Source organism: Gobius niger (genome assembly GCF_951799975.1).
Source record: "Gobius niger genome assembly, chromosome: 7".
NCBI lineage: Eukaryota > Metazoa > Chordata > Actinopteri > Gobiiformes > Gobiidae > Gobius > Gobius niger.
In genome coordinates, this window is record NC_136858.1 from 10,604,264 (window position 1) to 10,617,608 (window position 13,345).

The window sequence follows — 13,345 nt, forward strand, 5'->3', positions numbered from 1 at the left end:
GCTGGGCTGTAGATGCCCTTCCGCGCTTTTACGTGGCTTCAGGTGTAAAATAGTGATTAAGTCCCTCACCACTGAAATATTGTGGAGAGACAAATCGACAGCACTAAAGTCACAAAAGTCAGTCTCGAGCGATTCAAAACGGACCCAGTTCTCCTGCGCTTTAGAGCGGCTCCGAACACCGAGGCGTCTGCGCAGACCGACCGAGGGAAGCGACTCTAAACCCGGCCACTCTCCCAGGAAGAGCTGCTGCGGGACAGCGCGTCAGTCTGACTGAACACATGCGCGTTTCAAGAATATCCTAATCGAACGTATTAGCTGCTGAGTTCTTAACACACTTATATAAAAGTGTGTTAAAATCTGACGAAGCCGTTTTCTTGGAAAATCTGACGAAGCACAAAGAAAAAGCGTTACATATCCAGACAGCGATGATGGCGCTTCGACTGCGCTTTGTAAAACGGGCTAAAGGCGTAAATCTAAACTTTTTTGATAGAAATATTGAACCTTTTTTAATATTTAGGCCTGTCTTGACATATTTAATATATTTTTCTATATTCTCTCTCCATATTTTTTTTACTGTCGGCCAATTTGGCCGATGGACATAATTTTTACCTGCCATTTGCTTTTCAAACCGGCCAAAAGCCGGCTACAGCCGGCTAACGGAAACCCTGGTACCAAGTAGGTACCGCTAAACAGTACCCAGCCCTACTAGAAGGCACTACATTACTGCTATTGATTGAGTCCGATTCACTTCGATGCGTTGCTGTTCACCTTGTGCCGTGACTAAACACATTTCTCTTACCTCATTTCATGGCACTGACAATAACCACCTCCGCTAATAACCGCTAACATCGTTCCCTGGTGGGACTCTCTGTAAGTTTGAATGCTGTGCTGCAACTCACGCTCTGAAACATGGACAAACCCAGGAGGCACTGCACCGTTTCAGAGGAGACTGAGAGCTACAGTTTCCCCGACCTCCAAGGTCATGTGGGTCAGGTTGGGTGCAGCAGCTTAAGACTAACACCTGAACACTATTACGTTGTACGCTTGTACTGTTAGAGGATAAAATTAAATTAAGTATTAAGTATTTATCATACTGGTTCAAGCTGTACAGTTGCACTATCTCTGTCATAGCCTTGACTGTGGTGCTCAGGCGCCCACTCTCAGCCACTGAATGTTTGCTTGTGTATCAGTATGACGCTCTGAGAGGGTATTTATCCCTTTTCTGTGGAAGCATAGACAGACTTGAATGGTAGGACTAGCGCAATGTCTCGAGTTCATGTCTCCAGGTCCTGCACCGATGGTAAATAAACTTCTCCTGTATAAGACATTCAGACTGATGCCTATTCTTCTATCTTCTATCTATCTTCATCTCTCGAACGCCATTGTTAATTCTCTGACAGTACAATGACAATAAAGCACTTACTTACTTAAATGTTTCTTAATTGGATCTAGTGTCCGAAGCTCGATAGCCTAATTATCTTTATCCGACACAAACTCAAATCGGGACTATACAGTATTTCCAGTGAGAAAACCTGCATCTCTCACCTCCCTCTATTGTTTACGTTTGTGCCGTGGTCCTCAGGCTGAAAACGTGACTTGTCACATAGGTTACGTCACTCCTTGCAATGCAAAAAGAAAGCAAATATAACTTTTTACAAAGGAAGATGACAAAATAGTAACACACTGTGACTTGGAAAAGTAACTTCAATCTGATTACCGGCTAGGAAATAGTAATGCATTAGATTACTTGTTACTGAAAACAATATATCATTAAGTGATCGAGGCACCTGTATCGTGATACACAAATATGTTAGTCTCACCATAGTCTTTATTCAGAACATATCACCACGTGCACTCTAACTACTGCACAAAAGGCTTAAATTGCACACTGAGCTTATTCAGCATTATAAAAACTTCCTTTTTTGCACCTATAGCCTTTTTCTTAAAATTCGGAATATATCTTGTATTATGGACACAGCTTTGATATGTGTCGTGAAGTTGTTGGTAATACCTTGTTAATGCATGTTTAGAGTCGTACGCCTTGATAATGACATTGGGTGGTGTTTTAATAGAGTGTATGACCTTTATAGAGGTGTGGCAACGCGGGAGCTATGGAACATCAGCTCCTACATTTTCACTTTTGCAAAGACACTTGCAAAAAAAGACACAAAAAGATGACGCTTTCATTTCTCAAACAAACAGAAAACAGCCCAGGACCTCTCATTTTGCTGAATTTATGCAACATTCAGTTGATAAGCGTTGTAAGAAATGCTTACAGGGAATGGCTCGTGACCCAGTGGAAATGGTTCCACGATACGCTTTTGAGCACCAACTCACCGTTTGAGAAACACTGCTCTTGCCGAAAACTCAGGTCTAGTCACGAGTCACTGCCCCTCAGAAACTCACAAGTCCCAGTCGAACCACACGAGTCCCGGAAGAGACTTGGCAAAAAACAAGTCACAAGTCAGGGATGCAAGTACAAAGTCTCTGCAAGAACGCGACCTACATATCTGCCGCCTCAACACACGTACAGTAAATCTTACTTCTGTGCGGTTTTGTTCTTCAGATTTGCAGTGCCATTGATTTGACATCTCCGAGCAGCTCTCAAACAATGTCAGCCCAGACAAAATGTTTTACCGTGGACCAGAACAGCAGGGGTATGGGACGTAAACGGTTGCCTCTGTCAAAACATTCCTCTTCTATTCATCAACCCAGAGCACGGCTTACAGGCAAATCGGACAAACTTCCCTTTACCAAAGCGCTTTTCCTTTCAGCTTTTCTCTCCTTAAGATCGATAGGCAGTTACAGACTGGGCTGACCTGTCATCACCCCCCGATCCTGCATTATTTCACTAAAAACACCTCACACGCCAGTGCATCCAAAGCTTTACTGGCCCAACGGATGCAATCAAAGCACAAGTGTGATGCCAGTAAATCAATGGACTGAGAAGAACACTCATCTGTGGGGAATCTAGCGAGAACCAAGCGAAAACAAAGCTTTGGTCAACCATTATCTGACTGGACAAAGTGGTACAAGTCTCTGCTGGATAATAGTCATTAGTTTCCTATTGACTTACGGAGTCCAATGTGCATTACCGGGGAGACATATCGAGCTAAATCAACCTTTTAAAGCTTTTAACTACATTATAATGCTGTTAGCTCATCCAAAACACACAAGCAGCAGTATTTCACGACGGATCACTCGCACACTCTCACTACTCTCTGGTACCGTCAGGGCGCAGGTTCAGGTCTCTCCCACTAGGGACAAAAAGGGGCGACCTCCTCTTTCCTCCCTACCTCCATTCGCCTGTTGAACAAATAAATGACTGAGTGAACCTCGGATGATTTCAGAAAGCATGTACACGGAGACATCTAAACTATAGGGGAAATATGTTTTATGACCCCATAGAGATGTGATATTTTGTTGATTTCAATTCGATTGCATGAACTTGCCCCAGAAAGAAGCGTCCCCTCTGCAGTGGAATCCCCATGTGATGTGAAAGTGATATGAAGCGTACAGCCCTAAAGCTCAAGTCCTAATATTTAGATCAAACACACACATTAGGCCGATGCTTCACTCACGACATGCGCAGTCAATGAAGTGCAGCCGGATTAGACTGCATCAAGCTGTGAAGTGAATCTCCGGAGATTTCAAAGCAGAAAGGCACAGACGATTGATTTTAAAAATAGCCCTCGGTGAATAATTGCTGAATAATGAGCAGGATCATGTTCAAGTCTTTAGTCCAAATCCATTTAAGAGAACGTTCGGAGGCGCTGCAAATAAAGATCTTTAGGACAGTCATATGGGTAAAGTATTTATTGTGTTATTCCAAATAAAGTGTTCGCAATATGCAGACACATGGCTGAGTATTACATTGATGCACAACTTGGGCAGTCACATTAACAACCACAAGGTTACGCACTGAGCTCGGTTCTTTTTGCGTCAAATTGTGTCAAATCAAGACTAATAAATACGAAATCAGAACAAAAAATGTGGCTAATTGTAACAAAAACTGAACTCAAGCACATTTTAAAGTTCTCTGTGTCTCTGCTTTGGTCTGTGTTTGCAAAATAAACATGCAAATCTGAGTCAAATGGAAAGTCAAGTCATTTTGCGATATATTGTGGCTTCTTTTCAAATATTCCAGTATCTCATCTTGATTTATTTTTCATCCAATTTTTACGGTACATCGTTTTGGAAATCTCAGTGATTTCAGATAATCTTATGTTTTGTCTATTCAATCGATCACGTCAACACTAGCATAAATCCAATTTTCACGCTTCAACAGTTGTTAATTCACCGAGTACTTTTTCAACTTTTACTTGAGTAATTATTTGGGTCATTACTTCAAAAATATATAGATTTTATCAAAACGCCACTGCAGACATCTACAACAAACACTAACAACAAAACATCATTAAAAAACAAACAAACGGCATAACACTAACAGAAAATAACAAAACCTAAAGACATAATCCATGAAATATACATAAATCAAACAAAACACAAAAAGATGTACATACTAGTCCTTGAAGTCACTTTTATTCTAATTCTATTCATTATCATATTTAGAATTATTATTTGTTATTTTATGTTTCATTTTATGCTTGTTTTTATTTTATTTTACTGTAGGGCGGGTTTGCGTTTTTTGACGGTATCAATCAGGGTCATAACCTTTTTATTTAGTAAAATCATTTTTAAGTTACTGTACTGGTCTGGTATTTCTATTATTTCTATTTTTGCTACTCTCCCCACCTATGAATATCAAGATGCGTATTACCAAATACTGGTGGCACGGTGGCACAGCTGCTAACGCTTGTGCTTCGCAGCTGGAAGCGAGCAGGTGTTGCCTTACATTAGGAGAAAACTTCATTGTCCTTAGGCAAGACACTTCTTAAGCCTCGCTCCAGTGTGTGAATGGATTAGCGGTTTCTTATTAAAGGAACAGACCACCATTTTTACATACTGAGATATGTTCTTGCCTGAGCTTGGATAAGTTGACCCTCAGTCACGCAAAACGACCAAAGATGTTGTTTGCATTTGGCCTCTCCCAATGAATTCCTATAGTTATAAACGGGGGTGAAGTTGGAAGCTACCGCGCTCTTCCACGGGCACAGAGACCAGACAGGTACGTATCAAATCGTCTAAGCTACCATATCTCAGTATGGAAGAACTGTATGCCCTCAGTCACACAAAAAGACCAAAAATATTGTTAGCATTTGGCCTCTCCCAGCATATTCCTATAGCTCCAAACGGGGTGACGTTAGAAGCGACCAAGCTCTTCCACATATCTCAGCATGGAAAAACGGTGGCCTGTTCCTTTAATGCCCAGTGGAGGTTAAAAAAAAGCACTCAACAGCCTCCAAATGACATCTTAAACGGCGTGTCCTCAGTCCATCCATCTTCGTTCATCCTTAAACGCTTCCCGCTCTGCATCACATGAGGACAATCAGTGCTTAGGCGTGTTCTTCATGGCCGATTGAGGTCGCGCTCGCGCTCCACCGACGGGTCAATGACTTCACCATCGCTGCCTCGAATCAAAGGCCCCCTCACTAACACCTCTGACAGCTTCACCAGAGCCAGCCGGGGCACTTTGTCCTTTCTGCGCCGCTAAACTGGGCTGGGCGTCGATAAAGGAGGGAAGCAAGAGAAACAAGATGTCAAGTTCCTGTTCCTTAACTTAAGAGTATTAGTATCGTAATCGTATTTGAGAGAAATCAACTGAGACTATGTCCTAAGCGACTTTGTACAGTCCCAGACTCAGAGTAAAACGTTATGGATTGGCGAGTGCTGTGTAGTCACAAAGGCACAGACCGTCCATGAGGTCCAGTCGCGGCTCAGGCTGTTGGCATCACATTATATTAAACAGGGGTCTCAAACTCATTTGGACTGTGGGGCCAAAAATGCGAACCCAGTGTTGGTCGGGGGCCGCAACAGACAAAGCCTTTTATATTAAGTCAATTATGATTTAACAGCTTTTTATTGTTTGCTATAATATAACTTAAAATAGACTGTACATTACCTATCTGCACATTTTTAAGCTTCTAGAGGTTTCCAATCAGCCAAACATTTGCTGAGCTTCTAAATTTGAAATTACAGACTTAGACAATTAGTTTTTTTGTAATAAATCCCATTTTGGTTCAGGGCATCAGTGATCAGTTTCTGTCTGTGAACCTATTAAAGAAATGCAAAATGTACAACAAATGTCATTTTAATGTAGTGTAGAAAAGCCCGACCAGGGACTGGAGCTGATAATGAGCACCAGCAAAAAGCATCAGCTTCAAACTTGTTTTGTTTATTTTCAATGACCCTGTCATATAATAAATACATCAATGAATGTGTCGACTTGGACACTTTTCCAGACTCTGGTGTGTCTGAGATCAGCTCAGTGAGATTCATCTCATGTAAATAATGTGGAGTCACTGACCTCAGGCCTTTTTGCGACCGACAGTTAGAGAACTGATGGGGCTTAGATTTTTACTGTCAATGTTGCTGTAATTATTTGTAGTATTTTTATACATTTCCATATTCTGTATTTTTAATGTAACTATGGATCATGTGTTCGCACATGTGTCCTTAATAAAGATTAAATTCATTGACATGATAATGTAGCTCTGAGAGAGAGATGGAGAGAAAAGGCTCCTCACTTTACTGTTTTGACTTTTAAACACTAATACAAAGGGCTCGCTTTGCAATGTCCTAAAGGTAAAGGTGCTTTTTGTCATTCTGCTGCAGTGCTGTAACTTTTCCAGCACATGTTTAGCTGAACAACTGAAGTTTCTCCCTCGCGTTCTGACGTCTCCACCCGTTTCAGAAGCTCCTCTCTCACAGTCCGCTGCTTTTAGTTCGTTTCTCTGTTGAAAAAAGTTGATAAGTCGTCTGCAGAAGTGCCGCATCTCCCGTCCCCTGTCCCATGTTGACATTCTCGCGTCCGCAGCAGCATTGGCGCTACTGCGCAGTGCCTCATGGCAAATGTAGTTCTAATGCGTTTAATGCAATTTACCGGTGGGCACTATCTCGCGGGCCGCAAAAAATTACCTTGCGGGGCCGCATTTGGCCCCCGGGCCACATGTCTGAGACGCCTGATATTAAATCACGTACAGCTTTGAGCCAGGACTTATTTGTTTGTTTGCAATAATCAAAAAGGGACTGTGCAAAGATGGGGCTCTGGGGTGGAGAAGGTCAATATTTTCTGATGCTTTATTTCTGGTTGTTATGTGGACAACTGACGTAAATGTAATCCTTAATAACAATATATCACAGTAGCGTCCTCGCAGCTGCTAAACCCATCCGGATGAAACAGTCTGTAGTCATATCTTCATGTCACGTCTTTCACTTTTTCTGTTTCCACCCATTCATCACCAGCAGACAGTTGCTATGTGATACAAACCTAATAAAAAGTGGAGCGCGCTGCTGCCGGCTTTCGGTCGTGGAAACACCTGGAAGTCACATTTGGAGCAGTTATCTAAGAAAAGCTTGAGTCTGTAACACCTCGAGTCGGATTTGCGCTGGAAGATCAAACGCCCCAACGGCACAGGTTTGCACAGTCATGTGGATTATGAGGCCACCTTTGACCTCTGGGCCCTGGGGGAAGAGTCAACAGATCATGACAGAGCTAGAGATCAGTGTTCCTGTTGGAGATACTGAAAGTCTTCTGAGGGATTAATGACAGATTATCAGTTTGAGGAGGGATTGCACATGTAGCTTTGACTTGTTCCCACGTCCCCTCTGCGAACGGAACAGGTTCCACTGAGGCCAAGCCAAACTGGCCACAGCATTTTTTTTTTTTTAATGACTGGATAGCAGAGGGACTTGGATATGTCTTTGAACATCGGTTGTGGTGAGGCTCACTTTATATAATTTTGTCCAATTTAGGCTGTCAGTTTTTGCAAAAGTAAGTTCATCAATTGAGATGGTTCCTTAAGTTTGAATGTGATACACTGCAGGAGATTAGAAAACAGGCAGTGGAGATGTCAATTTCAGACATTTGCCGTATATTAGTGACATTGTAGGTGCAAAATGGACTTTTTCTAGCTTTTTTCCCACGTTACAAAGTTGTTCTCTCATCAAAAACAGATTTGATGCTGCATTAGCAGCTCCGAAAAAGCTCCACCTGAGGCCCTCCACATTTAGGGAATGCTTTCCTCATCACAAAGTCAAAACGCACGCCAACGCTTCACTACTTTTGTTTTCCTCTTTATTGAAAGCAATAGGAGGGGGCAGTGGGTGGGGCTTATGGAGAGATTGTTTGAAAGCCAGGAAGTGGAACTACCGGATATTTTGCTCCAGCTTTTTTCTAGACCAATATTGCATTTCCTAACCAGATAGTTATGAGGATGTGTTTGACATTACAGTGGTCCCTCTTTTATCGCGGGGGTTACGTTCTAAGAATAACCCTCAATAAACAAACCTCTAGGGCTGGGCGACATATCGATATTTAAGATATATCGATATATTTTTAAATGAGATATGGAATTAGACCATATCGCATATATGAGGATATTTCAAATTCAGATAAGCTATTAAGCTACCAAAAAGAAACAGGTAATCTCAAGCTGATTTTTTAAAAGTTTATCTGAAACTGAGCACTTTAGTTTGTCATCTCTTTACATATAGTTTAAGTTTATCTGTTTATTTGGTAGGGACAGTGCATGTTAATGAACACGCCATACCGGATTGTAGCCTTGGGCTAATTTCCATCCGTTGTCCCCCATGCGCACTCTCAAACACACTCTCATTCATCCTGGCCTATTGTACATGTTTTTAGTGGTAGGGTAAACCGGAGTACCCGATGGAAACCTACGCAGACACAGGGAGAACATGCTAACTCTACACAGAAAGACCCCATCCTTGGTGGGAATCTAACCCAGACCTTCTAGCTGTGAAGCATGAGCGATTTTATTTTCTAGGCTATTTTTATTTTTTATATATTTTTTTATTTAAATGTGCATCTTACGGAGCTTTGTTATACAGTGTTTATGTTTACATTTTATAGTGAGTTTCAATAAAACTACTCGTATTTGGCTTTGACTTTGACTTAACATTTCATTTCACAGCTCTCACTTTGTGAAAAAATATCGGGGTATATATCGTATATCGATATATATTTAATAATAATTTCACAAGAACATTGTAAAACCAAGTAAAATAAAAATACTGTTGAGTATTCTGCAATAATACAGCACGTGGCCATGATATCTTAATCAGTATCAAGTTTGAAATTTTAGTCCTCTAGTCAACTAGTTGATTTTGCTTGAAATTTGTCATGAACAAATCATTCTGAATAAACTTGCAAAGGATAATATTTGGAAATATGGATAAAGAACAAGATGGATAATTTTGTGTCTGGAGCAACTTTAAAACCACACAGCGTAACATTTCACCCAATAATTTGTGTTTTTTTTTTTTCACAAAACATGTCTGTTTTGAGAGTGGCTCGTCTCTCCTCAGCCCAGAAATTGTGCTGGGAACGGGACCTCACCAGCTCGTCTGCTTTTCCTTGACTATACAGGTAGCCAACCAAGCTAACGTTTAAATACGTTAAGGTAGGTTTAAATAGGTTAAAATCTTTCATCTTTGTGCTGCATTCATGGCCACTGGAGTTACAACTTATCAAACTCTCTGCTAGAAAAGCTACGCAATTTGACATCTTAGTTATATAACCCTCCGCACCTTGCACTTTTTGAGTTTCTGAAAGATTTTAGAGGAGTACAGCGTGATGAATGGGGGATTAAGAGTGAACTACATGTCACAGTCAGAGTGTTCCTGAGCGGCGCCAGGTGGAATAGAAACTCTAAGCAGAGCCTGAGCGAAAATCCACATGAATCCACTCAGCGTCAGACGGAGCGACACAGGGCTGGAGTCTGGAGGGGATTTAAAACAGCCGCCATAACACAACACGCTGCGGTTCACACGCGACAGGACTATATTCACGCCATTAACTGCATGCTGTTTGCACATCTCTACTTACAGGAGGAGGACTGTGAAATGTCTCCACTTTTACCCAACTGAAAACAGAACTCACGGGAGCATAGATAGAGACATAGAGACGCTGACTTCACACAAACAGCCTTGCCTACAAACAGTCTTTTTCTGACCTAAACCTACATTAGAACAGCACGGAGACATCAGACAGAGGTGCGCCTGATTCATGCAATTGTGTTGATAGGCAGATGACACTTCTTCAAGTGGTGTGTGAAATATTTATCTGATTGTATCAATAGAGCATGATTCTGTGTTACAACCAGAGGCGACCAGACAGGCAGGTGCTTGAGGCCATCTGGCCAGCAGGGGGCCATAGAGAGCAAGCTAACTGTGAAAGTGCAAGAGATCCAACACTGACCGTTGGACATGAGGAGACTGAAATGATCACCTTTTGGGCAAACATAAATCTTGACGTGATAGTCTGTAAGATTGCAAAATGAGGAGAGAGAGAAAGTAAACAATCAAACAAATATGTGAAGCAACACTTTGTCTTGATGGTTTCCCATCCAAAATGAGTCTCTCAAGTCAATCATGTAATAAAAAAAAAAATCCCTCCAAGCCTTAACTCGTCAGTACAACAGTATAATCTCGCTCTGCAGCTTCACTCAACGCGGCTGTAGCTGAACCTCTTTTTGTAAGGTCAGGTAGCTCTGTTGCCAGTGGCATGTCTGTAAATCAGTTCAGGTAAGCAAAAAGTGTAATAAATCATCTGACCGTCGCTGTCGGCTGAATCCAGCAGGAGACGATTTAAGAGCTCTGTCTGTGTCCACAGGTTGCACTGTGCTACGATCGCTCGGATTTACGAAGCTTTGGGTAGTCTGACTCTGCAGCAGAAGTAGAAGCAGTATATCATCAACTGAAGTCATCAAGCTGATATTTACTGAGAGGTTGCATCAATAAAAGGTAAAATGTACAATACTCTGTGGATACCAAAAATAAATGTTGTCTCACAAATTGGTTGGTAACTGATGTGAATCTTTCAGATGTGGGAGACATTGATATTTTTTTGTTTTTCTGAAGGAAGACGTAATTCCAATGTAAATGTTTTTATAATCTGATTCACAGTCTGTGAAAAACATGGAGGTAGCATCGCTATTAGCTAAGAGAACCCTATATAAAATGCTCTGGAGGTTCCTTGCTGTAATTAAATTGTTTTGCCTCTTTTCAATTAGCTCGCGCTGAATGCCATGGGGGAAGCCACTTAGGCCATGATTTGACCACGTGTTTTATGTATTTTGAAATGCACGCTCCAGAACTATAGGTGGCGCTGCGCATATGTACTGTCAAATGCCACTGGCTCACAACAAGGAAGTAGGTTTGTCCCTGTGGTGTTGCCATGGATGAATTCAGGGGAAATGTTTGTGTTTTTGAAGCTGCAAAGTTTTTCATGACTTTTTAAAACTGATTTATACTTTATACTTTGAATACGTAAGTACTGAACATCTTTTACTTTTACTGGAGTGATATTTGACCTATAAGCCATCCACATTTGGTTAATGTCCCCAACCCAAAAAATGGGCGGAAAGTTGGCAATGCGTTCTAAACAGAGTTTGCCATCGGAAACAACTATGCAGCGCACCCATGTTTAATCAATGACCATTAGCAGATGCATGAAAAGCAAAGTCAATGCGGCGTCCCGAGATCACGCGGCCGCAGATGTGGGATCAATTCATACGGACACATCACAAGGTGGAAAAACTTGCTCGAGGCTACGTTATCTCAAACTGCTCACCTGTGCACCAGCGAGAAAGCATTTCTCTCACCAACTTCAACCAGGAGCAAATGAAGCCATTCATCCCTGAAGCCTGCCCGGCCATAACTCCGGACATGGCAAATACATGCATAAGCTCATGAAAAGACAGAATGTGCCGATCATGGCACAGCTTGACAAACAGCATTGCAGTGAAGACAAAGTTGTGTTTTAATAGTCAGTAACATCCTGCTCATTCTAGTAAGGAAAAGACCCACAAATGCTGAAATATAATGCTACAAATTCAGAATATATGAGGACAGACTTGGATAAATGCATGCCAATGTACCGCCACAGTAATATGCTACAATAAATTGACCACACAACATTTCAACAAACTCAAAAACCTAATTGGTAATGCTCTATATAATGCATTAAGTACCTGTTTGTCCTATTGCCGCCTGTTGCAGAAGTAGTTCATGAAAGTTTTGCTATCAATAGCTATAGCCTTTGTGACTCATCTATACTTTCCATATTGCCAATAGAATTGTATTTGTGACATCTGAAAAATGCCAACACTATGTGTCTGGTGTGAGGACAACAGCAAATGTCATTGAGTCTATTCTTATAGATGACGACTACGGTGAAATAAAATGATATTGATTTGCTTGCTCATTGCACATTCTATTTTTCTGCATTAATCACATCTTAATGCGTTCAAAGAGCAACCATGACGTGAGCACAGTGTGCCTGTGTCTGACTATTGCGGTTAGGGATATCCAATTTTTTTACATTTTTGTTACCGATTTTGTATTTTTTATTTGTTTGGACGCAAATTGATGTGAAAAAAATAATTACACTAGGCAAATATTGCATTATCTATTCAAGACAGTATCGATTATCGTAATTTTATTTCTCATATAGCCCCACTTGACCATAAACTGATTACCTTACATTTTAAAAAAATTAATATTATCGTATTCGGCATTGTCGTTGTGTTTTAGGCGTGAAAACTGCATACAAAATTAAGGTAAACAAAGCACAACATATGTTTTAAAAGTGAATGTAGCTGGAATAAAAGGTGGTCATGGGGCTTTTGCTCTACTTTCTACGTACGCATACATTTTATTTTCTCATTCCACAGTATAAAAAAAAACAGCTTAAAACATGCCAAAAGACAGTTGTAAAGTGACTCACTGTCGCGGGCAGCTCCGCCACTCGACGGGCAGCGTCCACTTCCGAGCCGTTGGCGCTGCTCCACGCGGACAAAGCCAGAGTGCAGTTGTTGGGCTCGTGGTCGGCGCACGCGAGGATGCCGCTATGGCGCGCGGAGGGAGGCATTGGCGCGCTATTCTCTCTGTCCATCCTCCTCCTCCTTCTGTCTCCTCCGTGTGTCTGCCGCCTCTGCCGCGCTCTGCTGATCACTGCTCGCTCCTCCTCTGCCCGGGATGTGCTGCACACACGCCGACACACGCGGATTAAATACCGGGAGGGGTGTGGAGGGGCGAGCAGGTAAAGAGGAAGAGCAGGAGGGGTTCAGTGTACGTGAGTAGAGCTGCAGCATCACCGTAGAGTGAAGGCTGATTCACAAGAGCTGCAAGAACAAAATGAAGCCACTTTTGCCTTGTCGCCATGGAACTGGCGTTAGTAAGTTAGTCTTGCAGCCATGGC

At 41.8% G+C, this 13,345-nt stretch overlaps 1 protein-coding gene across 2 annotated transcripts in view; it reads right to left on the bottom strand.

Annotated features, from left to right (window-relative positions):
- LOC306965477 (melanopsin-A-like) overlaps positions 1-13,137 on the bottom strand; it is a 40,542-nt gene extending 27,405 nt beyond the window's left edge. For both annotated transcript variants that reach the window (XM_079559942.1, XM_079559943.1), the window contains exon 1: positions 12,872-13,137. In XM_079559942.1, coding sequence (XP_079416068.1) covers positions 12,872-13,039 — 168 coding nt within the window. In that variant the 5' untranslated portion in view covers positions 13,040-13,137. The remainder of the gene's footprint in view (positions 1-12,871) is intronic.
- Between the last annotated feature and the right edge of the window lie 208 nt (positions 13,138-13,345).